Source organism: Pelophylax lessonae (genome assembly GCF_965119305.1).
Source record: "Pelophylax lessonae genome assembly, chromosome: 6".
Classification (NCBI taxonomy): Eukaryota; Metazoa; Chordata; class Amphibia; order Anura; family Ranidae; genus Pelophylax; species Pelophylax lessonae.
In genome coordinates, this window is record NC_138773.1 from 30,740,310 (window position 1) to 30,768,076 (window position 27,767).

Sequence of the window (27,767 nt, forward strand, 5' to 3'; positions counted from 1 at the left end):
CACTTCCTACTCATTTGCATTATTCGTTTACATTGCTCTTACAAATGTTTGCTTTCATTACAGCTTTCTTGATAAGACTTCTGCCACAATTCTACTTTTTCTGCAGTTTCACGCTACATTCTCTTAACTGATGTGTCCCAATAGAGGTTACTTTCACCTGCTCAAGGAGATTCCTAATCTCACTTCCTATTATTTGGAGTGGAGATTAGAACTTTACTAAATTCCTTTTTGCTGAGCCTTCTGGTGCAGTTCCTCACAGAAATACAGTAAGATTGGCCATAATTCTAAAAGTATGTGATCACGCTTCCTGGCGTCTTTGGTGTTAGAGAGCTATTGGTGAGTTCATACATCAGGTTTTCCTCTACCCATGTCAGATGCCCATATTTGGCCTGACTTTTTCTGAGGATTTTGGTATGACTCCAACCAGCCTTTACATATTCCACCATTTCAGACTCAGAGAGGTGTCTCTACATATTTTAGATCTGTGCCGAATCTACTGGGGTTGTGGGATTGACATCTTGCCAGAGTTGGCAGCGTGAACCTTACCTTACTGTAGACATTTTTTTAAGGCATTTCTATCAACATCACAATCAATAAAAAAAAAATATTAAAAAAAAAATGTTTATGTTAAAGTTATGAATTATGTCATCATGATCATAATTATGATTGGCATATGTAAGAAATTATTAATATCTCAGCAGTGCCTCCATTATGTCAGAATTAATAATAAATATTAATAATAATATCTCGCTGTGCCTCCATTATGTCAGAATGTTTATACTGCTCTGAATATAACAGTATCTATTTATGGTTAATAATAAGCAAAGATCTGTGCGAAAGGAGAATCTCAACTTATTCCATAAATCAATATGTAGCGAGTTCTTTTTATTGATTAATTTCTTTTTAAAAGCATATACCAATCTTAGTGAAAACAGTCTACAGTATGGAATATATAAAAATTTTTTTCACGAGACATGTAATCACGATAAATGATCAAACTTGAGATGACACAAAAAAAATATAACTTCACAAAAATACCAACTTCAAACTACTATTGTAGTCAGTACAAAACTGCTAGAAAATAAATCTAGGCAACACAACAGCTACACAGTGGATTGGACTGGAGTCAGTGGACTACCTCTGCAGTATGGCACTCACTGCAACTACTGCAGTCAGTTCTAAACTGCTAGAAAAAAAGCTAGGCCACACAACAGCTACACAGTGGATTGGACTGGAGTCAGTGTACTACCTCTGCAGTATGGCACTCACTCACTGCAATAATAATTTTAAATCACTACTGCACTATTGCTGTAGTGAATTAAAATTATTGCAGCAGTGAGTGGCAACTACTGCAGCAGTAGTCCACTGACTCCAATACACTGTCTAGCTTTTTTTCTAGCACTTTAGCACTGACTGCTGCTAGAAAAAATTGCTAGACAAAAGCTAGACAGTGGATTGGAGATTTGGAGTGGACTCAGTAGACTGGTGGACAGACACTACTACTACACTTTCAAATCAATACTCCCAGTTAAGTAGAACAATATTACAGGATCCAAAAGACATGCAAGCACAACATTTTTATTCTTCTCATGCTTCTCAAACCTTTTTGCGAAGCTGTCCCTCATGGCCTGCCTACATGCTTTAATGCCACGTGTGTTGGATCCTTCCCTTTGAAACATCTTCAGCACTCTCAGACATGGGATGACAAAGGACACAGATAAGTCGTAATGACTCACCTCTAGTGTCACTTCCTCAATAAGTAGAAGCGCCTCAGTAATGTTGGCTACTATGTCCCACTGATCAACAGTAGGACAAGAATGTTCTCCAAGTCCATATTCACCAGAATATATAGTGAGAGCATGCTTCTGCTCCAGCACCCTTTGCAGCATGTGTAGTGTTGAGTTCCATCGTGTTGGAACAGCCTGTATCAAGTTGTTTTTTGGGTAGGCCAATGTCTTCCTGAATGCACCTCAGTCGCTGCTTGGTAAGAATAGAATGGTGGAAATAGCCTGCGCACCTCTTCAGCATGCTAATTATGTCAAGCAATGCTTTCTTGTTTGACAGACCATCATTTACTACAAGTTGGAGGGTGTGTGCCATGCAACTGAGGTCTGACACTTCAGCAAGTCTCATACCTTTAACCATGTTCGCTCCACTGTCTCGCAGCACAAGCCTTAATCGTTCTTTGGCGATTCCCCATTCTTCAAGCATGCTTAGAAACATTTCTCTAATGTACTTCCCAGTGTGGGATCCTTGCATCACTTTTGTATTCAACACCAAAGGCCTTCTTCTCCATCCGCTGTCAATGAAGTGGCATGTAAGACTCATTAGTGATTTTTTGTCCTGACCAGCAGTCAGTCGTGAATGAGAGGAGTTGCCAGCATTCTCTGGTGTCAGCATAGCCTTTATTTTCTCAACAACCGAGTACAGTACAGTACAGTACATACCTGTAAAACAGCAGGCCGGGAGTGAGAACGAGGCTGATGCAGAGTGATGACATGACTTCCTGCGTGGGCGGGTCGGCAGAGGCGGTCATAATTCCGAGTGGTCGTAAAACAGGTATGCGGCAGAGGTGGTCGTTAAATGAGGTGTATCTGTATATAGAAAAGTATTTGCTAGATCTCAAATTATAAACAGTCGAAGTTCTAAGCAATTCTCAACTTTTTTTGTCACCACCCCTTGGGGCCTCTAGAGCCTCCCTATTGGTCAGTGAGGCTAATTTTTTTTTTATTACCCCGTGTAAGCTGGGGAACAGGTAGCAGGTACAAAGCTCCCTGGGATAAGCAGTCTTTCAGGCACAGATACCAAATCCAGTGTGGTAGTGACAAACAGTGCAGTGTTTATTGGTGCTATATACAGGGCCAGTGCTTCCACTAGGCAAACTAGGCAGCCTTCCACTAGGCAAACTAGCAATACTTCGAAGGGACCCTGCCACTTAGCCGGGAACTTGCTCTCAACAGTGGGAACTAACACCAGGACCCTGTCACCAGGTGAGAAGACACGGAGTCGGGCTCCTCTGTTGTATATTCTATGTTGGGCTGCCTGGGCCTGCAGTAAGTGTTTCTTTACCATAGGCATGATCGCTGCAATCCTGTCCTGCATTTGAGCGATGTGCTCAATTACACTTTTGTGGGGTGTCTGCTCCCCCTCCCAGGTTTCCTTGGCTATGTCTAAGAGTTCCCGAGGGTGTCTCCCATAAAGCAATTCAAACGGAGAGTATACCGTAGAGGACTGGGGTACTTCCCTGATGGCGAACATCAAGTACGGTATCAAGAAGTCCCAGTTTTCCCCATCCTTGTCCACAACAGTGTTGCCAACCCCCCGGAGGGAAATTTACTGGCAGAACGTCCAAAATTTACGGACGGCACCAATTTTTTACGGACACTGAAAAAAGTACCTAAAATAACAATTTTCAGTGCTAAACCGTGCAAATATCAATATTTTAACTATAAACATATAGCTAGTGCTATTAGCAATGTGTTAAAGTTAAACAAAAGTCAAAAAACATATTTCTCAAATTTACATGAAGGTTGGGTTACCATAACCCAGCCAGCACAGAGTTCCCCCTTACATCAGAGTCTGCAGACTCTGGTCAGACATGGTACAGGAGGTGGTCAGAGACGGTACAGGAGGTGGGCAGACACTGCAGACATGGTACAGGAGGTGGTCAGAGACGGTACAGGAGGTGGGCAGACACTGCAGACATGGTACAGGAGGTGGGCAGACATGGTACAGGAGGTGGGCAGACATGGTACAGGAGGTGGGCAGACATGGTACAGGAGGTGGGCAGACATGGTACAGGAGGTGGTCAGACACTGCGGACATGGTACAGGAGGTGGTCAGACACTGCGGACATGGTACAGGAGGTGGTCAGACACTGCGGACATGGTACAGGAGGTGGTCAGACACTGCAGACATGGTACAGGAGGTGGGCAGACACTGCAGACATGGTACAGGAGGTGGGCAGACACTGCACAGGAGGTGGGCAGACACTGCAGACATGGTACAGGAGGTGGGCAGACACGGTACAGAAGGTGGGCAGACACTGTGGACACGGTACAGAAGGTGGGCAGACACTGCGGACACGGTACAGGGGGTGGGCAGACACTGCAGACACGGTACAGGGGGTGGGCAGACACTGCAGACACGGTACAGGGGGTGGGCAGACACTTCAGACACGGTACAGGGGGTGGGCAGACACTGCAGACACGGTACAGGGGGTGGGCAGACACTGCAGACACGGTACAGGGGGTGGGCAGACACTGCAGACACGGTACAGGGGGTGGGCAGACACTGCAGACACGGTACAGGGGGTGGGCAGACACTGCAGACACGGTACAGGGGGTGGGCAGACACTGCGGACACGGTACAGGGGGTGGGCAGACACTGCGGACACGGTACAGGGGGTGGGCAGACACTGCGGACACGGTACAGGGGGTGGGCAGACACTGCGGACACGGTACAGGGGGTGGGCAGACACTGCGGACACGGTACAGGGGGTGGGCAGACACTGCGGACACGGTACAGGGGGTGGGCAGACACTGCGGACACGGTACAGGGGGTGGGCAGACACTGCGGACACGGTACAGGGGGTGGGCAGACACTGCGGACACGGTACAGGGGGTGGGCAGACACTGCGGACACGGTACAGGGGGTGGGCAGACACTGCGGACACGGTACAGGGGGTGGGCAGACACTGCGGACACGGTACAGGGGGTGGGCAGACACTGCGGACACGGTACAGGGGGTGGGCAGACACTGCGGACATGGTACAGGGGGTGGGCAGACACTGCGGACATGGTACAGGGGGTGGGCAGACACTGCGGACATGGTACAGGGGGTGGGCAGACACTGCGGACATGGTACAGGGGGTGGGCAGACACTGCGGACACGGTACAGGGGGTGGGCAGACACTGCGGACATGGTACAGGGGGTGGGCAGACACTGCGGACACGGTACAGGGGGTGGGCAGACACTGCGGACATGGTACAGGGGGTGGGCAGACACTGCGGACATGGTACAGGGGGTGGGCAGACACTGCGGACATGGTACAGGGGGTGGGCAGACACTGCGGACATGGTACAGGGGGTGGGCAGACACTGCGGACATGGTACAGGGGGTGGGCAGACACTGCGGACATGGTGAAGGGGGTGGGCAGACACTGCGGACATGGTGAAGGGGGTGGGCAGACACTGCGGAGGACCTACCCATCCATCTATCTACCTACCTGTGTGATATCAGGGGAGCTACTTACCTACCTGGTAGGTAGGTAGCTCCCCTGATATTACACGGGTAGGTAAGTAGCTCCCCTCATATCATTGCAATGCAAGGCAAGGCAGTACAACAAGTTACACTGACTTACATGAAACATTTCCAACTCCTCGTGATGCCAGGAGCCCAGGACCTGTGTGTGCCCCCCCCCCTCACCCTTCCATCCAGATGAGAGGAGCTGGCTCTGAGTCTGACTTACCTTACCTGCGGCGGATGGATGGACTGGACGGTCAGTGGTCGGCATAGTGCCCAGCAGCACGGCTCAGCCCGCATGGATAGGTAGGTGACGGTGACCCCCTCCATAGCTCACGCCGATCGCCCTCCTCGGTGTCGGTGAGCGGATGACGATCAGGCGAGGTTCGGTCCAGTTGTACTCCTCCAGTCCCGGACCCGGCTTCATCACACAGGCCCAGGGGAAGGGAACACAGGTGGGAAAACTTAAATGAGGAGGGGCGGGGGCGGAGGCAGAGGCGGGCCGTGGCACACTCCTCCAACGTCTATAACTCGGGGTCAGGTGCGGAGGCGGGGACGGAGGCGGGCCGTGGCACTCGTCCAACGTCGATAACTCGGGGATCTCCGGAACTGCGCGCCGCACATGCGCAGTTCTGACAGTGCCGCCGCCGCCGTAGATTTACGGGCACTTTTCTCCTGCTACGGGCATTTACGGGCAGGAGAAAAGTGCCCTGTTTTAACGGGCTGTCCGTAAATCTACGGGCGGTTGGCAACACTGGTCCACAATCTTTTTTAACATACTCTTTAATGTTTTATTGAAGCGTTCTACCAAGCCATCAGTTTGAGAGTGGTATACGGAGGTTCACAACTGGGTCACCTTAAATAACTTGCACAACTCTCTAGTTATTTGTGACATAAATGGGGTGCCCTGGTCTGTAAGGACCTCCTTAGGGATCCCAACGCGACTGAACCACATGAACAACTCTTTAGCAATGTTCTTAGCGGATGCATAATCCATGATTACAAGAATGTGATGATGACCCTGGGCAGACTTGGGGAGTGGACCTACGAGGTCCATGGCGATCCTCTCAAAGAGCACTTCAATAATGGGTAAGGGCACTAAAGGACTTCGGAAGTGGGGTAGTGGGGCTGACATCTGACACACAGGACAGGATTGACAATAATTGTCAATATCTTTATGTATCCCAGGCCAGTAAAACCTGCGTAACACCCTTTCAGTTGTTTTTTTTGACCCCTAAATGACCTCCTAGTAAGTGTCCATGAGCCAATTCCAGCACCACTCCTCTGTAAGGCTTAGGGACCACCAACTGTTCAACAATTTAATCGTTCTTTTTATATCCACGATACAATAAATCCTCATTGCTGCTGAAAAAAGGAAAACAGTGCCTGTCCCCTGGTTTTATAGGTACATCATTAAACATTACTACATTCTCCCAGGCCTTGGCAAGGGTAGGGTCTTTTCTCTGCTTGGTACCAAAATTTTCCTTGTGCACATTAAGATCAGCAAACTCCAATGTAGCCTCAGGGTCAGCAGAAGGTTGTCCACCTTCACTGGCTGTGGGGACTTCCTCAGGCTCCCCCAGTTCTCCTGCCATAACAGAGAAAGGAAAATCCGGGGAACCTTGAGAGGAATCCCTTGAACCCATATGGTCGAAGCTAGCCAGGAGTTCTGGCTCTGCCACTGAGTCAGTTAGTGTGACCGAGTCAGGACGGTCCCACAGTTCCCAAAACTTAGGGAAGTCTCTACCAACGATGGCCTCTTGCACTATGTGGGGAACAAGTCCGACCGGATGGGTAACTGTACCTAAATCATTTGTAAAGCTAACAGTAGCTATAGGATACTTCTGAGTATCACCATGTAGACAGATCACAGCAACTTTTTTAGCATTTAAATTCACAGCTTCAACCATTTCTGCTTTAACCAAAGTCACCAGACTTCCTGAGTCCAGCAAGGCCGTAATAGGCTTAATATTAACAGTTATTTGGCATATATTTTTTCCTACACTTGGCGCTGCAGCACCTGAAAAAGCAGCAAACATAGACTGCATTCTAAGAGACATGTCACACTGCATGGGTTCATCTGTCAATGGACAGTTTGCTGCAACATGTCCCAGTTCCTGGCAACGGAAACACTTGATGTTGCCCCAGTTTGGTTTGCTGACAGGCAATGGTTTCCCTTGTTTGGGACTCCAAACTTCAGCTCTGGCACCAAAAATCCTCCCCCCGGTCTCCTTGCCATGCTGACCACCCACTTCCCCTGGAACAGTCTTACCGGTTGCCTGGGGAGACCGTAGCTTTGGGTGGAAAGTCTGTGCGGCTTTAGGGGTGGTGACCAGGCTCTCTGCAGCATAGTACCTCTCAACGAGCTCCACCAGGTTGTCCGCTGACTTGGCGTCTCCTTGACTCACCCACTTCTGCAGAGGATTTGGTAATGACCGGTCCATAACCACACGCTCCACAATTTGTGGCCCAGACAAGGACTCCGGCTGTAGCCATTTTCGCACCAGGTGGATTAGGTCAAACATCTGTGATCTTGGGGGCCTCTCCTCTCTGAAGCACCAGCTGTTGACCCACTGGGCCCGAACGGCCAAGGTGACACCGAGACGCGCCAGGATTTCCTGCTTGACCTTCTCATACTCTCCTGCATCCACAGACTCCAAATCGTAATAGGCCTTCTGTGATTTCCTAGTAAGTAAGGGAGCGATCAATCCTGCCCACTGGGTTTTGGGCCAGCCTTCCCTTTCAGCAGTTCTTTCAAAAGTAACCAGAAAGGCCTCTGGGTCATCATCAGCAGTCATCCTACAGTGGAAGCAACCCACATGGATGGCTGAGGAGCTGTCTCCAACACCTTCGATTTTAGCGATTTAGAGTCTGCACCACCTCAGCCAGCGCCTTTCTGTCTGCTTCTGCAGCACTTGCCAGTTTTTCAAACATTAACTGGGTTTGTTCTTGTAAAGCACCAATCTGTTGTTGAAGCAAAGAGTTCTCTTGCTGTTGTGCAGCGTTTGCTTGCTGCTGCGCAGCGTTTACTTGCTGCTGAGCAGCGTTGGAGAACACCAACTGTTTGAGAATTTCCTCCATGTTCAGTCACTCATGGTACTGGCCCTTTAAGTAGTAACTTACTACCAGTGCCTGCATCCTCCACCATATGTAAGCTGGGGAACAGGTAGCAGGTACAAAGCTCCCTGGGATGAGCAGTCTTTCAGGCACAGATACCAAATCCAGCGTGGTAGTGACAAACAGTGTGGTGTTTATTGGTGCTATTTACAAGTGCTGTACAGTGTTTTTAAGGAAAAACAAGCAGGAGAAATAATAAAAAACCTAGCCGTGTCCTGGCACTTACTATACACAATGCAGGCCCTTACTAAATGGCTGAGCAAGCCTACAGCTTGTCAGCTTCCACAGACACAATCTTGACAGTTTTACCAACCTTCTGCTCTCATAGACAAACATTGTCTGATTTTCCCAGGATAAGAGCACTGGCTGTCTGTCTCAGGTGAGTTTAAATTGGCCTGGGGGAGAGGACCAAGATCCAAACTGGATCATGGATCAGTGATCCCTAAAGGTGTATGAGAGGTGCCTGGGGGATGTATAAACCCTGAACAGGACTTTTCCCGGCTCTCTCTGGAATGCTCTGCTACACCTGATTAGTGGCGGCTGGTGCTCAAATTTTTTTTTTGGGGGGGGGGGGGGGGCGCAAAAAGAAAAATGTAATAGGTATTGCTTCGGAGCAAAAAAATGCGGTAAAAAATTGCGTGACTTTGAGGTCATGGTATAGGCATGGCACAGGTCATGGTAAGGGCATGGCACAGGTGATGGTATAGGCATGGCACAGGTGATGGTACAGGCATGGCACAGGTGATGGTACAGGCATGTCACAGGTCATGGTACAGGAGATGGTATAGGCATGGCACAGGTCATGGTAAGGGCATGGCACAGGTGATGGTACAGGCATGGCACAGATGATGGTATAGGCATGGCACAGGTGGGTGATGGTATAGGCATGGCACAGAACATGGTACAGGCATGGCACAGAACATGGTACAGGCATGTCACAGGTCATGGTATAGGCATGGCACAGGTCATGGCACAGGTGATGGTACAGGCATGGCACAGGCATGGCACAGGTGATGGTATAGGCATGGCATTGGTCATGGTACAGGCATGTCACAGGTCATGGTACAGGCAATGGTATAGGCATGGCACAGGTGATGGTACAGGAGATTGTATAGGCATGTCACAGGTCATGGTAAGGGCATGGCACAGGTCATGGCATAGGTGATGGTACAGGCATGGCACAGATGATGGTATAGGCATGGCACAGGTGATGGTATAGGCATGCCATAGGTCATGGTACAGGCATGTCACAGGTCATGGTACAGGCATGTCACAGATCATGGTACAGGAGATGGTATAGGCATGGCACAGGTCATGGTAAGGGCATGGCACAGGTCATGGTACAGGTGATGGTACAGGCATGGCACAGATGATGGTATAGGCATGGCACAGGTGATGGTATAGGCATGTCACAGGTCATGGTACAGGAGATGGTATAGGCATGGCACAGGTCATGGTAAGGGCATGGAACAGTAGGTACAGGCATGGCACAGTAGGTATAGGCATGGCACAGTATGTACAGGCATGGCACAGCATGTACAGGCATGGCACAGTATGTACAGGCATGACACAGTAGGTATAGGCATGGCACAGTAAGTGCAGGCATGGCACAGTATGTACAGGCATGGCACAGTAGGTATAGGCATGGCACAGTAAGTACAGGCATGGCACAGTATGTACAGGCATGGCACAGTATGTACAGGCATGGCACAGGAGATGCAGTCCTGTCACACAGCCCTTCAAGGACACACAATGGCTTTGTGAAGGACCTCTGCCCTCTGGGCCTCCTTTTCCCTGCCACTCTGCTGACCACTGTTGGCTGGGGAGTCCCTGAATTGCTTCCCTGTACCGCTGGACTTTGCTGTACTGGATTGTGGCCTGCTACTTACTGTGCCCGGATTGTTACCCACTGCAGTGGCTTCAATCACTGTTCACTTATCTGCTCTCCTGGGCAGTGGGCTGGCTCTCTGACTCGACTCCTGTCCTGTGACTCCACACTCCAGACTGTGAGACGTCCACGGCGCGCTGCTCCTCTATCTTTGCTCTGACGGCAGCGGGAACCGGCGGGAAGGTGACAGAGTCGGACGGTGACGGTGAGTGACTGACTCACGCACCGGCACCACCCCCAACGACGTCAGTCGGGATGTCCTGAATGATTGGTCCAGGCTGGAGTCTGGACCAATCACAGCCAGGACAGGACTACAGTGGGGAGTGTCGGGCGCATTGCTCTGCGCCCCGATGCCAATCGGCGCCTCTGCTGGCAGCACGTGGGATGCCAAACCCCCCCCCATAGCCAGCAATAGGTCCGGCGCCCCTAGTGGGCTTTTAAATGGTATTTTTTTTTTTCTTTGAAGATTGATTGGGGGGGGGGGCGGCGCCCCTGCGCCCCCTATCCGACCGGCCGCCACTGACTACACTTATTGACTTAATGTAGAACACACAATATAAAAATGCTGGATTACTATCAGAGTGCACTCTGGGTACTAACGGGGGCCCCCTTTATACTAAATTGCAAACATCTCCTGGAGAGTGAGGCCTCACTAGTCTTCACCGGCAAGGAAATCTCAACAATCCAAGGAAAGTAATTGTAATCCACTAAAGGTAATGATAATGAACTGTATTCCCCCAAGCAATCAATAATTGTAATCCACAGAGATGTAGGCAAACAGATCCTGATGCGTCCCAGCAACTAAGAGCCTAGGACTGAATAGAGGACTTGAGGCCTAGTTCACCCACCTCACACTATATGTATAACTGCAGTGTCCAGTGGTTTAATTCCATGTCAGTATGGCCTTGTTGAAGCAAACAGTTTGGTAGTTTTGCCCTAACTCAGCCTAGGTCTGTAATTAATGCAGATGTAGATACTGGATGTCTCTCACCCAAACCGGGAGCTCCGCTCTCCACTGCGGCCAGGCCTCGCTCTGCTCAGCGTCTCCTTCTGCCTGCCAGCAACCTTCCGCTCAGTCACGCTACCGAGACTTCGCCACACACTCACACCGCTCGCTTCCGCTCCGGTGCCCGCCTCGGCCTATTCTCCTGCGATCCGCAGCAGCTCTTCCCCTTCCTTCCAGTGCGCTGTCCTCGAGGCAAGAGAACGTGAATCGATCCTGCCCCCCTTTATAAAGACACTCCCAGCAAGCTCTGCGCATCCCATTGCTCCCTGGGAGAAGAGTCTCTCTCTCACAGCAGTCTATGATCCTGGCTCCTCCCGGACTACATCTCCCGTAATTCCAGAGTCACTGTCTTTGCAGAACTTTAATAACAGATAACAGTTTGAACAATGCCAGCCGCGCTACCCAGCTACATCAGGATATACACAGGGTACAGCAGGCGATATATAGCTCTGTCACAGCACATCACATGGCAGTTCATTGCTGACTTTGTTATGACTGTACTGGGCTGCAGTCTGTAACACTCAGTACAGTCATAATTGAACAAAGTCAGCAATGAACTGCCATGTGATGTGTTGTGACAGAGCTATATATCGCCTGCTGTACTCTGTGTACAGTATATCCTAATGCTGATGTTCAGAAGACACAGTGAGGATTCTGGTGACTGTATCCAAATACTAGTGTCACTCACTGTGTGATGCTGCCATGCCGCTGCCTCCGCAGCTGGGACTAGTGCTGCTGCTGCTCCCTGTCAGTGTCAGCAGCCTCAAGTCGGTCTCTGCATCTGTCCTGATAGAGCGGGACATGTACACAAAATCACTTCGCCAGAGCAGGCAGCCGGCCGACCGACCGACCGGAACTATAACTTAGCAGAGCAGGTTGCAGCATGGGGCATGTTCTTACACCCCGAAAATGATTAAAAAGTCCCTGCAATGCTACGACCTACTGGGCCCCACAGCTGATCTGATGGACCCCAGAAAAATGTGCTTATACACCCCCAAAGCATGTAGGAGTGGGGAGGGTGTATTTTAGTAAGCCCTATTTCTTTATTTGGCAGACATTGACTATAAAGCTTTCAGGGGCCCCTGATGGGGCCGGGCCCGGTACAACAGGGCCGGTTGTACTGCCCTATCAGCGGCCCTGAACAACCCCCCTCCTCCCCTCACCTTACATCTATAGGGGGGTTATCCACCAGTGGCGGCCGGTGCCCCCCCATCCATGAGTCCGGCCCCCTAATCTGCATGCGGGGCGCCGGACGCATGGAGTTCAATGGGGCTTTTTTTTTTTTTTAGTCACCTGATTAAAGCCAGAGGCTCTAATATGCTTCAGCAAAGGGTGGACCCGGGGCGCAGAGCAGTGCGCCCTGAGCCCATTCATTGTGTGACAATAGCGAATGAAAATTCACTGTTGTCATACGGATCCTCCTCCTGGCCAATCAGGAACTCGGTCCAATACGCGCCTCCTGTTTGGCCGAAAGGCAAACCCCATGCCATTGGCCGAGGAGGAGGCGGGAGGACTGAGGACTCGAGGAGATGCCGGGGGACTGAAGAGAAGCCGCCGCTACAGGTAAGTGCACTGGTCTCGGGGGGGGGGGGGGGCTTGGAACGCTGTTCACTCTGCATTGAAAGGGGGCACGCTGGCATCTGTGCATTGAAAGGGGGCACGCTAGCATCTGTGCATTGAATGGGGGCATGCTGGCATCTGTGCATTGAAAGGGGCATGCTGGCATCTGTGCATTGAAAGGGGGCACGCTGGCATCTCTGCATTGAAAGGGGGCACGCTGGCATATTTGTATTGAAAGGTTGCACGATGATCTCTGCATTGAAGGGGGCACACTGGTATCTCTGCATTGAAAGGGGGCACGCTGGCATCTCTGCATTGAAAGGGGGCACAATGATCTCTGCATTGAATGGGGGCACGCTGGCATCTCTGCATTGAAAGGGGGCACGCTGGCATCTCTGCATTTAAAGGGGGCACGGTGATCTCTGCATTGAAAGGGGGCACGCTGATCTCTGTGCATTGAAAGGGGGCATGCTGGTCACTGCATTAAAAGGGGGCACGCAGGTCTCTGTGCATTGAAAGGGGGCACGCTGGTCCCTGTGCATTGAAAGGGGGCACGCTGGTCCCTGTGCATTGAAAGGGGGCATGCTATGCCTTAATTACTGAAGGCCCCTTTCACACTTTTATGACCTCAAAGTCACGCAATTTATTACAGCATTTTTTTGCCGCAAAGCAATGCCGATTACATTTTTCTGTTTGCGACCCCCCAAAAATTTTGAGCACCAGCCGCCACTGAGTGTAGTTATTCTAATCTGTGGTCACTCTCTAAGTACATCAATACAATTTAATGTGTCTTTATCATTGCTGAACGCAGTCCTCTAGCATACATACGCATTTATTTGTGTATGCATGCGTGGCCTGTGTTCCAGATCCGGGGTGCTCAACTAAACCTAAATCCTTGGTTGGGGATTCAGGATCTACGTTCTTGGCAACATTTGCATTATCTTTGATTCTGTTTGTATACTCTTGTTTATTTCAAAAGTCAAAAGCAGTAAACTGATTCTTCACTGCAATCCTTGTGGTCTCAATCATTCAGAATGACAGAACAAATAGTGTCAGTTGGGTCAGAGCAGGCTCAGGGCCGAAGAAGTGAAGAGGATACCCATGCAATAAGCCACCCCCTTGGGGGCAGGGCTACACTAATGCTGATGTTCATAAGACACAGTAAGAGTATACTTTACAATTGTGTTTTGGGGGGGGGGGGAGAGGCTGTGCATTTTTACCACCCCAACCACTCCTCTTTGACCCCTTAATGCCGGTGTAGCATGAAGATATGTGAAAGCTGGTATCCTCTGCCGCAAATGCGCATGCACCGGTTTTCGACAAAACAAGCCAAGTTCCGAGCCGAGACAGCCGAATATAATTTAACCCTTACATGACAGGCGGATGGAGAGGGAGGGGATACCTATCTTCATGTCTACGGGGAGATGGGAGGAGATGGACACTGATATCACCTAATTTACCCCTTACATGACGGAGCGGATGGAGAGGAAGGGGATACCTATCTTCATGCTACAGGTGAATGTGTACTGGGAGATGGGAGGAGATGGACGCTGATATCACCTACCTAGCTCCTCCCATCTCCCCGTACACACTCCTCTACCATCCCCGCCCCACTGTAACATGAAGATAGGTATCCCCTCCCTCTCCATCCTCTCCCTCATGTAAGGGTTAAATTATATTCGGCTGTCTCGGCTCAGAGCTTGGCTTGTTTTGTCGAAAACTGGTACATGCGCATTTGCGGCAGGGGATACCAGCTTTCACGGGATATACATATCTTCATGCTACAGCAGTGCCTCCAAGCTTTTTTAAGAGGTTTCTGATGCTGGGAGGTGGGGCAGTGTTCCTGACCATTATTGGTGGTCACATGATCGGAAAGCTCCCAATCGCAAGTAGAGATTAGGAGCTTTCCATTAATCGGCAATAACTGTCCAGGGAGCGCACAGGGCACACGCTTTTGGCACAGCAATGTGTACATTCTGGTCCACCCGCCAAGAGGCTGTATTGATGCGTGCGTCCGGCGTGAAGAGTTTAAGAACGTTCCAAGCTTTCCAGTTAGGGCCACCTGTCCGTTTTTCATCTGGACCTAATTGAAAGCACTATTTAGGTCTCCACCTACCTCTATGTCAGTTCAGGACAGAAAAAACTATGGAAAAGGACTGCATCTTTTTCTGTTTTTCCAGAGCAGATTAGAGACCATTTACAAATGGTCACCCATAGAGCCATCACAATTCCACCCTTGTCCATTGTATGGTGCATGCGAACACAAACTGAACAGGCGGAGTCAAGGGAGGGGCCAGGGGTGGGGCAGAGGGCAGGGCCAAGGGTGGGATCAAAGGGGGCCCCATAAGGTAGGCTGTAGGGGGCCCCATGATTTCTAACAGCGGACCTGGGGTTGTTGGTTGAAACATGCATCATTCTAGCCCCCTTCCTCCCCAACTTGTTCCTTGCCCAAATTTCAGTTCTTATAATCATGGAAGTTCAGCTTTACAAGTGGGCATTACCTAGAGCCTTCTACCTGCAAATACAGCCTACCTAAGAACGCCCACTTTTCCAAACTGGCATTAAGGCATTTTGTTATTTGCATCCCAATAGCCAGCAAATTGCTTGCATCAGGACTGAGGGCTCTTGAGAGAAGTCCTGAGAAAGGGTGGTGTGATGTTTTCATGAAACTGTGTACAGCACCCTCCTGGCCCCTCCCACCAGCAATGATCTGTCTGCATTGCATAGAGAAGCACAGAAACCCAATACATACATTTCATTACCATGTTCATGAGAGGGGAGGGAGAAACCAGGGAAGGCAAAATATAGAAAGATTAATTGTTGCCTTACTTCTCTTGTAGGTCCTTGAAATGCACGTACTTTTACATTCCTATGACCAATAGTCAGCTAATAGTGGGCTATTGCCTAATATCAGCTGATGTGGCAGATCTGTTCCAGGCTCTGGAAGGATCCTGACAATATTGTTGGGATCCACCCGGCTGATTGGCAGCTGTCCCTGCCTTTCAGTGTGTGGTGTACAGGGATGTTGGGAACCCCTCATAATGGGCACAGCAGGTGTACAGACCCAGGAACTCAGCACAGGGATGGTGGGAACCCCTCATAATGGGCACAGCAGGTGTACAGACCCAGGAACTCAGCACAGGGATGGTGGGAATCCCTCATAATGGACACAATAGGCATACAGACCCAGGAACTCAGCACAGGGATGGTAAGAATGCATTATAATGGACACAGCAGGTGTACAGACCCAGGAACTCAGCACAGGGATGGTGAGAACCCCTCATAATGGGCACAGCAGGTGTAAAGACCCAGGAACTCAGCACAGGGATGGTGGGAATCCCTCATAATGGACACAATAGGCATACAGACCCAGGAACTCAGCACAGGGATGGTAAGAATGCATTATAATGGACACAGCAGGTGTACAGACCCAGGAACTCAGCACAGGGATGGTGGGAACCCCTCATAATGGGCACAGCAGGTGAACAGACCCAGGAACTCAGCACAGGGATGGTGGGAAGCCCTCATAATGGGTACAACAGGTGCACAGACCTGGGAACTCAGCACAGAGATGGAGGAACCTCTCATAATGGGCACAGCAGGTGTACAGACCCGGGAACTAAGCACAGGGATGGTGGGAGTCCGTCATAATGGGTACAACAGGTTTACAGACCCAGGAACTCAGCACAGGGATGGTGGGAGTCCGTCATAATGGGTACAACAGGTTTACAGACCCAGGAACTCAGCACAGGGATGGTGGGAGTCCGTCATAATGGGTACAACAGGTGTACAGACCTGGGAACTCTGTGCAGATTAGAACCCCTGTTATGTTTTTCCAGGGCTTCATCAGAAAGATTTTCCCATACATTCTGAACATCGGACAGCAGTTTGAATCCTCTCCCATTCCATCTAAAACTAGAAGTACACGTTTACGGCTGTATTAGTTGTGGATATTTTTAACTGATTCATGACAAATGTTCCCATACATGTGTAATAATATCCTTCACAAACAGGTGGTTTGCTTTGACATCGAGTGTAAAGATGGTAAAAAAACGGGATCTGGCGCCAAGAACGATCAGTGGTTGCGAGTTGTGATCAATATGTAGTTGCAGCTCATTATCTTCAGGAATGTGCAGCATAAAGTGGATCAACAAACAGTAAAATCAGCGCAAATCTACCCTACAATCCTCCGGATGTCACATTCAAAGCCGCGAGCGCAAATCAAGCATGCACAGTGATGTCCAGCGTCCGCGTTTTGCTATCCCACATTTATTTCACTGATTTTTTTCACTGATACGAATAGATTTTTTTATAACATATTTTTATCACTATTTTTATTACATATTTTTGCACTGATTATTAGAGAACGTTTTTCCTTTCTTCTTAACCAGTTCCATACCAGCGCATTATAAAATGACGACGGCAGGAACCGCTGCTATACCCCCACCCCCCCCCCCCCCCCCCCCGGGGGCGCACAGCCCAGCGATCGGGGATGCGGCATGATTGTCGGGACACAGACCATCCCTGATCGGTGTAAAGAGTCAATAAAAAATGGCTCTTTACCATGTGACCGGCTGTGTCCAATCACAGCTGGCCAAATGCACTTCCCTCGTGCACGTCGCTCAAGAGCACCCCCAGGGGCGCGCAGTGCGGCGATCGGGGATGGAGAGTGTCACTCTGACACACTCCATCCCTGATCAGGGTAAAGAGCCAATGAAATTGGCTCTTTACCACATGACAGGCTGTGTCCAATCACAGCCGGTCACAGAATGTCAACAGAGACAACGGTAACTAGCTGTTACCGTGTTCTCCTCCTCACACACTGATCCTGTGTGAGGAGGAGATTGCGGAAACAGCTAGTTACCGATCACAGTGCACCCCAAAACACACTGATTGCCCCCCCAATAAAGAGCCTGTCACTAGCCCATCAAAGTACCTGTCACTAGCCCATCAAAGTACCCGAGTACCTGTCACCAGTCCATCAGAGTACCCGAGTACCTGTCACCAGCCCATCATGTACTCTGATGACAGGTACTCTGGTACTCTGATGGGCTGATGACAGGTACTCGGGTACACTGATGACAGGTACTGGGGTACTCTGATGACAGATACTCGGGTACTTTGAGTACCTGTCATTAGAGTACCCGAGTACCTGTCATTAGAGTACCCGAGTACCTGTCACCAGCCCATCAGATTACCCGAGTACCTGTCACCAGCCCATCAGATTACCCGAGTACCTGTCACCAGCCCATCAGAGTACCCGAGTACCTGTCACCAGCCCATCAGAGTACCCGAGTACCTGTCACCAGCCCATCAGAGTACCCGAGTACCTGTCATCAGAGTACCCGAGTACCTGTCATCAGAGTACCCGAGTACCTGTCATCAGAGTATCCGAGTACCTGTCACCAGCCCATCAGAGTACCCGAGTACCTGTCACCAGCCCATCAGAGTACCCGAGTACCTGTCATCAGAGTACCCGAGTACCTGTCATCAGAGTACCCGAGTACCTGTCATCAGAGTATCCGAGTACCTGTCACCAGCCCATCAGAGTACCCGAGTACCTGTCATCAGAGTACCCGAGTACCTGTCATCAGAGTACCAGAGTACCTGTCATCAGAGTATCCGAGTACCTGTCACCAGCCAATAAGAGTACCCGAGTACCTCTCTGTATCCCATCAGAGTACCCGAGTACCTGTCTCCAGGCCAGAGTACCCGAGTACCTCTCTGCAGCCCATCAAAATACCCGAGAACATGTCATTAGCGTACCCAAGTACCTGTCACCAGCCCATCAGAGTACCCAAGTACCTGTTATCAGAGTACCCGAGTACCTGTCACCAGCCCATCAGAGTACCCGAGTACCTGTCATCAGAGTAGCTGTCTCCAGCCCTTCAGAGTACCTATCTGCAGCCCATCAGAATACCTGAGTACCTGTCTCCAGCCCATCAGGGTATCTGAGTACCTATCTGCAGCCCAATAGCTACATAGTTTGTGAGGTTGAAAAAATACATCAGTCCATCCAGTTCAACCTATGATGTGTTGTGTGTTTGCTGTTAACCGTACATTGTACACCCCTGTATGTTGTGGTCTTTAAGGTGGCCATTTAATCGTTTTTTGAAACTATCGATGCTCCCTGCTGATACGACTGTTTGCGGAAGCGAATTCCACATCCTTACTGCTCGGACAGTGAAGAACCCCTTACGTATTTTAAGGTTTCCTCTAGTTTTAGTGAGTAGCCACGTGTCTTATTGTATTCCCTTGCTCTGAAAAGTTTGTTCCTTATGCTAGGGTGCTCACCAGTACAGTATTTGTACATTGATATCATATCTCCCCTCAAGCGTCTCTTCTCCAGAGAGAATAAGTTCAATGCTTGCAGTCTTTCCTCATAGCCGATGCCCTCCATTCCCCTAACTATTTTTGTTGCCCTTCTCTGGACTCTCTCCAGTTCCAGCACATCCTTCCTGAGGACCGGTGCCCAGAACTGGACAGCATACTCCAGATGTGGCGGGACCAGAGTCTTGTAGAGTGGGAGAACAATCTCTTTATTTCTGGAGTGAATCTCCTTTTTATACATGCCAGTATTCTGTTGGCTTTGCTTGCAGCAGCTTGGCATGGCATGCCACTGCCAAGCCTGTTGTCCACTAGGACCCCCAGGTCCTTTTCCATCTTAGACTCACCCAGAGGTTCCCCCCCAGTGAGTAGCTTGCTTTCGTGTTTCTGACGCCCAAGTGCATTACTTTACATTTTTCAATATTAAACCTCATCTGCCATGTAGTTGCCCACCCCATTATTTTGTTCAGGTCCGCTTGTAAGGTTTCCACATCCTGCATAGAAGATATTGGCATGCTTAGTTTAGTATCATCCGCAAATACCGAGATTGTGCTAGATATCCCCTCCTCTAGATCATTTATGAATAAATTAAACAGGATTGGTCCCAGGACAGAACCTTGGGGGACCCCACTTTCCACACCCGACCAATCCGAGTACTCCCCATTTATCACCACCCTCTGGACTCTCCCCTGGAGCCAGTTCTCTATCTAGGTACTCACCCTATGGTCCATACCTACATTCCTTAGTTTGTACAGTAAGCGTTTGTGGGGAACGGTGTCAAAGGCCTTTGCAAAGTCCAGATACACCACATCCACAGGCTTACCTTTATCTAGGTGGCAGCTCACTTCATGGTAGAAGGTTAATAGATTGGTTTGGCAAGAACGATTTTTCATGAATCCATGCTGATTACTACTAATAATACCGTTTACATTACTAAAGTCTTGTATATGGTCCCTTAACATCCCCTCCAAAATCTTGCAGACTACTGATGTTAGGCTGACCGGCCCATAGTTACCCAGGATATATCTCGGCCCTTTTTTAAATATTGGTACCACGTTGGCTTTTTTCAAATCAGCTGGCACCATACCCGTCTGTAGACTATCCTTAAAGATCAGGAATAATGGTCTGGCAATCACCTTGCTGAGCTCTTTAAGAACCCTTGGGTGCAAGCCATCCGGTCCCGGTGATTTATTTATGTTAAGTTTCTCTAGTTTAGTTCTAAGTCTATCTTCTGTTAGCCATGGTGGTACTTCCTGAGGTGTATTATTTAGTTTAGCCTTACAAGCTGGGTTAGTGTAGCCCCCCGATTCTTTTGTGAAGACTGAAGAGAAGAAATGATTTGACACTTCGGCCTTTTCTCTGTCCTCTGTGGCCATATTTTTTTTCCTGTCGTCTTTTATGGGGCCAATGTTTTCTCGCCTCGCTTTCTTACTGTTTATATACTTAATGAATTTCTTGGGGTTCTTTTTACTCTCTTCCGCTATATATCTCTCGTGTTCTATTTTAGCCGCCTTGATTTCGACTTTACATATCTTATTACACTCTTTGTAATGCTTGAATGCTGCCAATGACCCCTTAGTCTTGTATTTTTTGAAGGCCTTTTCTTTAGTATTAATATGCATTTTTATGCTGGAGTTTAGGCACCCATGGTTTAGTTTTGCTCTTTTAAATTTATTTACCTTTGGAATGCACTGGCCAATCCCTTTGTTTAGTATGCTCTTGAAGCACTCCCCTTTTTCCTCCATGTTCTTTGTTCCCAGGATTCTATCCCATTTGATATTTGCTAGCAGAGAGCGCATTTTTTGGGAAATTGGCTCTTTTGAAATTCAGTGTCCTTATGTTACCCTTTTGTTTCCTATTATTCTGATAAATACTGAATCTAATTGACCTATGGTCACTGATTCCTAAGTTGCCCCGTATTTATATATATATATTCCATGAGCAGGTCTGTATTGTTGGTAATCAATAGTTCAAGTACCGCATTGTTTCTTGTCGGTGCGTTCACCATCTGACCCATGAAATTGTCCTGCAAAACATTTAGGAACTGCCGAGCCTTGGCTGAATGCGCGGTTCCTTCTGCCCAGTCTATATCTGGATAACTAAAGTCCCCCATTATAATGACATTTCCCATCCTTGCTGCCAATCCTATCTGTAAAAGGAGGTCCGCCTCCCCCTCCTCCCTCTGGCTGGGGGGCCTATAGCATACGCCCAATATTACCTTCCCTATAGTGCCTTCCCTTTTAAGTTCTACCCATAGGGATTCTGCCTCGTCCATAGCTCCATTATTAATATCATCCCTCATATTTACCTGTACACTGTTCTTAATATACAGACATACTCCTCCCCCTTTTTTACCTTCTCTATCCCTGCGATAAAGGGAATACCCCTGAATGGTCGCCATCCAATCATGAGAGCTGCCAAACCAAGTCTCTGTTATCCCCACAAAATCTAAGTCCTCCTCAAACATCAGTAGCTCCAGCTCTCCCATCTTGTTGGCCAGGCTTCTGGCATTGGTAAACAAACCTCGTAATTTTGAACGGTTGCATATATCCTCGTTTGATGTTGTTTTTAGGCTGCTCAGGTCTAGCGTACCTAAGTACCTGTCTCCTGCCCATCAGAGTACCCAAATACATCTCTGCAGCCCATCATAGTACCCAAGTACCTCTCTGTAGCCCATCAGAGTACCCAACTACCTGTTTCCAGCCTAGAGTACCCAAGTACCTGTCTCCAGCCCAGAGTGCCCGAGTACCTGTCTCCAGCCCAGAGTACCCGAGTACCTGTCTCCAGCCCAGAGTGCCCGAGTACCAATCTGCAGCCCATCAGATTACCCAAGTACCTGTCTCTAGCCCATCAGAATACCCAAGTACCTCTCTGAAGCTCATCAGAGTACCCGAGTACCTCTCTGTAGCCCATCAGAGTACCCAACTACCTGTTTCCAGCCCAGAGTACCCAAGTACCTGTCTCCAGCCCAGAGTACCCTTTCTGAAGCCGATCAGTGTACCTGAGTACCTGTCTGCAGCCCATCAAAGTACCTGAGTACCTATCTGCAGCCCATGCCTCCTAGATTATGTGTTGGGGTGTTTGCTTTCCACAATGGGGTCATTTTATGGGGGTTTCCATTGTCCTGGTGCTCCAGGGCCTTCAAAAGTGTGATAGGTTGTAAAGAAATTATATGTGTAATTTATGCTCCTAGAACACTTGAAGGTGCTCCTTGAATGTTGGGTGTCTTTATGTGGCTATGCTGTGACAAAGTCCCACATATGTGGTATCGCCATACTCAGGAGGAGTAGCAGAATGTATTTTGGGGTGTAATTTTTGCTATGTACATGCTATGTGTTTGAAATATCCTATAAATTGACAACTTTGTGTAAAAAAAAAATGTGTTTTCATTTTCTTTCCACATTTTCCAAAAACTTTTGGAAAAAATGACAAGTACAAAAGACTCATTGTGCCTCATAGAATATACACTGGGGTGTTTGCTTTCCAAAATGGGGTCATTTTGTGGGTAATTCCCTTGTCTCTGTGTTCCAGGTCCTTTGAAAAAGTGGTAGGATGTAATGAAATTATATGTGTAATTTATGTTCCTAGAACACTTGAAGGTGCTCCTTGAATGTTGGGTCTCTGTATGTGGCTATGCTGTGACAAAGTCCCACATATGTGGTATCACCATACTAAGGAGGAGTAGCAGAATGTATTTTGGGGTGTAATTTTTGCTATGTACGTGCTATGTGTTAGAAATATCTTATAAATTGACAACTTTGTGTAAAAAGAAAAAAAAAAATTTCATTTTCGTTCCACATTTTCCAAAAACTTGTGGAAAAAAAATGACATGTTCAAAGGACTCATTATGCCTCATAGAATATACGTTGGGGTGTTTTCTTTCCAAAATGGGGTCATTTGTGGGTAATGCTCGTAGAACACCTGACGGTGCTCCTTGAATGTCGGGCCTCTGTATGTGGCCAGGCTGTGTAAAAGTCTCACACATGTGGTATTGCCATACTCAGGAGGAGTAGCAGAATGTATTTTGGGGTGTAATTGCAAGTATGCATATACTGTGTGTGAGAAATAACTTGTTATTATGACAATTTTGTGTAAAAAAAAAATTATTTCTTCATTTTCCCAAGAAATTACAACTTCAAAAAACTCACCATGCCTCTTACTAAATACCCTGGAATGTCTACTTTCCAAAAAGGGGTCATTTGGGGGGTATTTATACCGTCCTGACATTTCAGGGCCTCAAGAAATTAGATGGGCCATCGGTACATCAGGTGTGATCAATTTTCAGTGATTGGCACCATAGCTTGTAGACTCTATAACTTTCATACAAACTAAATAATAACCACTAATTTGGGTTATTTTTACCAAAGATATGTAGTAGTATAAATTTTGGCCCAATTTTATGAAAAAAAATGACTTATTTGCAAAATTTTATAATAGAAACTAAAACAAAATGTTTTTTTTTTTTTTTTAATTTTCGCTCTTTTTTCACTTATATCGCAAGAAATAAAAAACCCAGCAGTGATTAAATACTACCAAACTAAAGCTCTATTTGTGTGAAAAAAAAGGTAAAAAATTTGATTGGGTAACGCGTTGCATGACTGAGTAATTATCATTCAAAGTGTGAGAGCGCTGAAAGCTGAAAATTGGTCTGGGCAGGAAGGGGGTGTAACTGCTCTATATGGAAGTGGTTAGTTATTATTATCCATTATGACTATTGCACTTGCACCTTTTTCGTAAGATATTATAGGATATATAAAATTGTAGGGTAGATTTTTAGTTTGTTGATTGTGTGTAAAGATGGCTGCCGCATATCCAATTGACTATGTGGTTTGGGGGGAGTGCAACCATGTCTTGCTGACATCACACACACAATGACCTGTGAGTGGTCAGCAGGAATATTTACACCCTGTGGGCGGTCTCTGGTCTACAGGACTATAAATAGAGTCTCTAGGATGGAGGAAGAGAGGTTTGGCTGTTTGGAGTGGGAAGATACAGCCGGGATTTCGTTGTCCTCTTCCAGATATTAAGTACAAGCTGTTGCCAGAGGTAAGTATTATTTGACCTTTCTTTGGGATATTAGGAATAGGATTGTATGTTTGAGTCTTGTTAATGTTTATGGTAACTTTTATGTGTAAGAAGCTTTATGTATTTTGATGTCCAGTAAAGTTTTGTTTTATGCTTTTTATCAAAACTGCTCTTGGTGGGTCTGTCATTTTAAATATTCACCAGATATTTCAGTGGCTGTCCAGTATGCCTTCATTATAAGGTGTGTACGTGTGTGTTTTTTTTTTTTTTATTTGTTTTTTTTATTGTTCCCACATTTGATACAATGGCTTACATACATTTCTATAGGAAGGGATAATTAGAGTCAGACAAATAAATGTGAACTTACCCCACGATGGCCGTATTCAGAGCTCAGTCACTGTCTCAGTTTGAGAGACAACAAATACTTATTAAACGTTTTATTATTAATCTTGACTTTGGCAGACCTCTGTCATTCTTCCACCTATAGCACTTTGGTGAACTTTTGATCAGACTGGCATAGTTAGGTCCTGTTCACACCTGAGCGATTTTCAGCTCGTAAAACTCTCCTCTCTGAAGTCTCGAAATGGCCAACAAGCAAAATCCCATTCATTTCAATGGCCCCTGTTCACATATGAGTGTTTTGCACCTGAACCTCAAAAAAGTACATTAGCTTTGTTTTTGGCAGATTACACGCGTTTTTGTTAGATGTCAATACCTGCCTCCAAACACCTGGAAAAATCGCCTGAAAATGATACGCCCAGGTGTGAATGGAGCCTTAATGAGACCAAGCATTGCCTTTGGCAAATCCCATTATCATTTCCCGCAGATTGGTGACCTGAACCCATTAATGTACAATTATCATTGGGACTTGTAAAATAAATGCTGCACTATTATTTAAAAAAAAAAAAAAAAGAAAACTTACGTCAATAAAAATGATATACATTACACACAGAAGACATTCATCATGTTAAAGCCAAACCAAACCCTTATGGGCAATCCCTCACCTTATTAATATGACTTTTAGGTGAAAATGTCTAAAACACACATCCCCTTCATAACCAGGACACGGCTCCGTTCCCTCTGGTGGATGCAAGCTGCTCTGACTCCAGGATCAGAGCTCATGAAAGAAAAAACACAGAGCTCTCCGAAGTAAAGTGTGCGTTTTTTTTTTTTTTTTTTCACTACAAAGTAAATACACTCATAAATAGATCAAACAAACCTTCAGTCATGGGGCGGCCTCATGAGGACAGTGCCAGGTCATCAAATAACTCCTGTACACCGATCTCCTCTGAAAGCAAGCTTGTCACCTGGGGGAGATCGTATAGCGGAGCTCCCGGAGAAGTTTTTTGATGCTATGCGGCCCTCTTGAGACAGACCCCCCCCCCCCCCCCCCCCCCGTGACTGTAGGCTTGTTTGATACAAACATGCTTGGAACAAATCTAAATCTATACTCAGCCAAAAAAGATAACAAAACAAAAAAAAATAACATAAATATAAAAAAAAAAAAAAAAAGAACATCTATAAATGTAACAAAAAATGGTACAGACATGATGGACCACATGGTCTTTTTGTCTGCCATCGCTCTTCTGTTTCTATAATCTGTATACAGGTGAGGGTATTTACTTTGTAGCAATAAATATACTTTAATACGGAGAGAACTGTTTTTTCTTCCTTTGTGTTTTTGAGCATTGGGGTATATTACATAGTTAGTCAGGTTGAAAAAAGACAAAACAAAACTAGTCCATCTAGTTCTACCAATAAAAGTGTTTAAAAAAAAAAAAAAAAAATCATACAATCCCGTATACACAATCCTATGCCCACAGTTGATCCAGAGGAAGGCGAAAAACCAAAGCAAAGCATGATCCAATTTGCTACAGCAGGGGAAAAATTCCTTCCTGATCCCCCCGATGGTTCTGATCCTGGAGTTTGAGCAGTTTGCATCCACCAGTGGGGAGACAGCCATGTCCTGGCTAAAAACGGAAAATGTTCTGATTTTTGTTTTTAGCTCTGTACTCATTTCTTTACAGTAAACCCCCCTCCATTGCGGGGGTTACGTTCCGGACCCAGCCGCGAAAAGTGAAATTCCGCGAAATAGGAAAACCCTATTAAAATGCATTGTAGGCATGTTTTTTTACTGTCACTGTACGTGTAGAAGCATTTTAAGGTCTTTAAACACACTTTTAAAACAATAGAAACTCATTTAAACACATAAAAGATACTTAGAGACAGAGCAAGAGCTATGGAAAACACAAAAATATTTCATTTTTAATGATTTATATAGTAAAATAACATTACAAAAAAAAACGCGAATTACCGGGACCGCAAAAACTGAACCGCGATGTAGCGGGGGATTACTGTACTACTGATTTTTACACAGCCGTGTGCAATTCTTCTATAGACAACAATACATCTGTATCCAGATCAGTTCTATATAAAATACATCTACAGCGATGTGAAAAAGTATTTGCCCCTTCCTGAATCTATTTTTGCATATTTGTCACACTTAAATGATTCAGACCATCCAACAAATGTTAATATTACACAATAACCAGAGTAAATTAAAAAATGCAGTTTTTAACCACTTTACCACTAGAGCATTTTGCTGTCTTACGTCTGGGCCTCTTTTTGCGATTCGGCGCTGTGCCACTTTAACTGACAATTGCGCGGTCATGCGACGCCGTACCCAAACGAAATTTACGTCCTTTTTTCCAACACACAGAGCTTTCTTTTGGTGGTGTTTGACCACCTGTGCGATTTTTACTTTTTGCGCTATAAACAAAAAAAGAGCGTTTATTTTGAAAAAATAACAATATTTTTAACATTTTTTTATATGAAATTCCCCCCAAAAAAGATGTAAAAACCATTTTTTTTTTTACATTTTTGGCCAATTTGTTTTCTGCTACCTATGTTTGGTAAAAAAAATCGCAATGAGCGTATTTTGATTGGTTTGCGCAAAAGTTATTGCGTTTACTAACTAAGGGAAAGATTTATGTCATTTTTGGTGTTTTTTTTTTAACGAGTAATGGCGGCGATCTGCGTTTTTTTTTGCGGGACTGCGACATTGCGGCGGACAGATCGGACCCTTGACTGACATTTTTGACACTTTTGGGGGTACCAGTGACATTACTGCAGTAATCAGTGCTATAAATATGCACTGTTACTGTAAAAATGACACTGGCAGGGAAGGGGTTAATTTTATTGGAGAGGGAGGGGTTAATGTATGCCTGGTGCTTACTAACGTGTGGGGGGGGAGGTGACTGAGTGAGCCAGGGACAGATCGGATGTTCAGCTATGCTGAACACTCCGATCTGTCACTCCCTGTCACTGAGGAGATCCGCCCACTCTGTTTACACAGGCGGGCGGATCTCCAAACTGGATTCCCCGACGATCGGGGCAGAGCAGCGGCGATCGCCGCTGCTCCTCCCCTGGCCCGACTCCCGCTGTGAATGAAAACAGCGGGAGCGCGCCGCCTACAGGGGGAGGAGTCTGGCGACGTAGGTCTATGTCGTCAGACGATAACGAGCCACTTTGCCGCAGTAGTACTACGGTACTCAGCGGTAAAGTGGTTAAATGATTATTTAATACATTAGGTAAAAAGCT

At 47.1% G+C, this 27,767-nt stretch overlaps 1 protein-coding gene across 1 annotated transcript in view; it reads left to right on the forward strand.

Moving 5' to 3' along the window:
• Positions 1-27,767, forward strand: part of LOC309558517 (uncharacterized protein) — a 251,846-nt gene that overhangs the window by 78,255 nt on the left and 145,824 nt on the right. Inside the window, exon 7 of the mRNA XM_082261597.1 lies at positions 8,247-8,340. Coding sequence (XP_082117723.1) covers positions 8,247-8,340 — 94 coding nt within the window. The remainder of the gene's footprint in view (positions 1-8,246; positions 8,341-27,767) is intronic.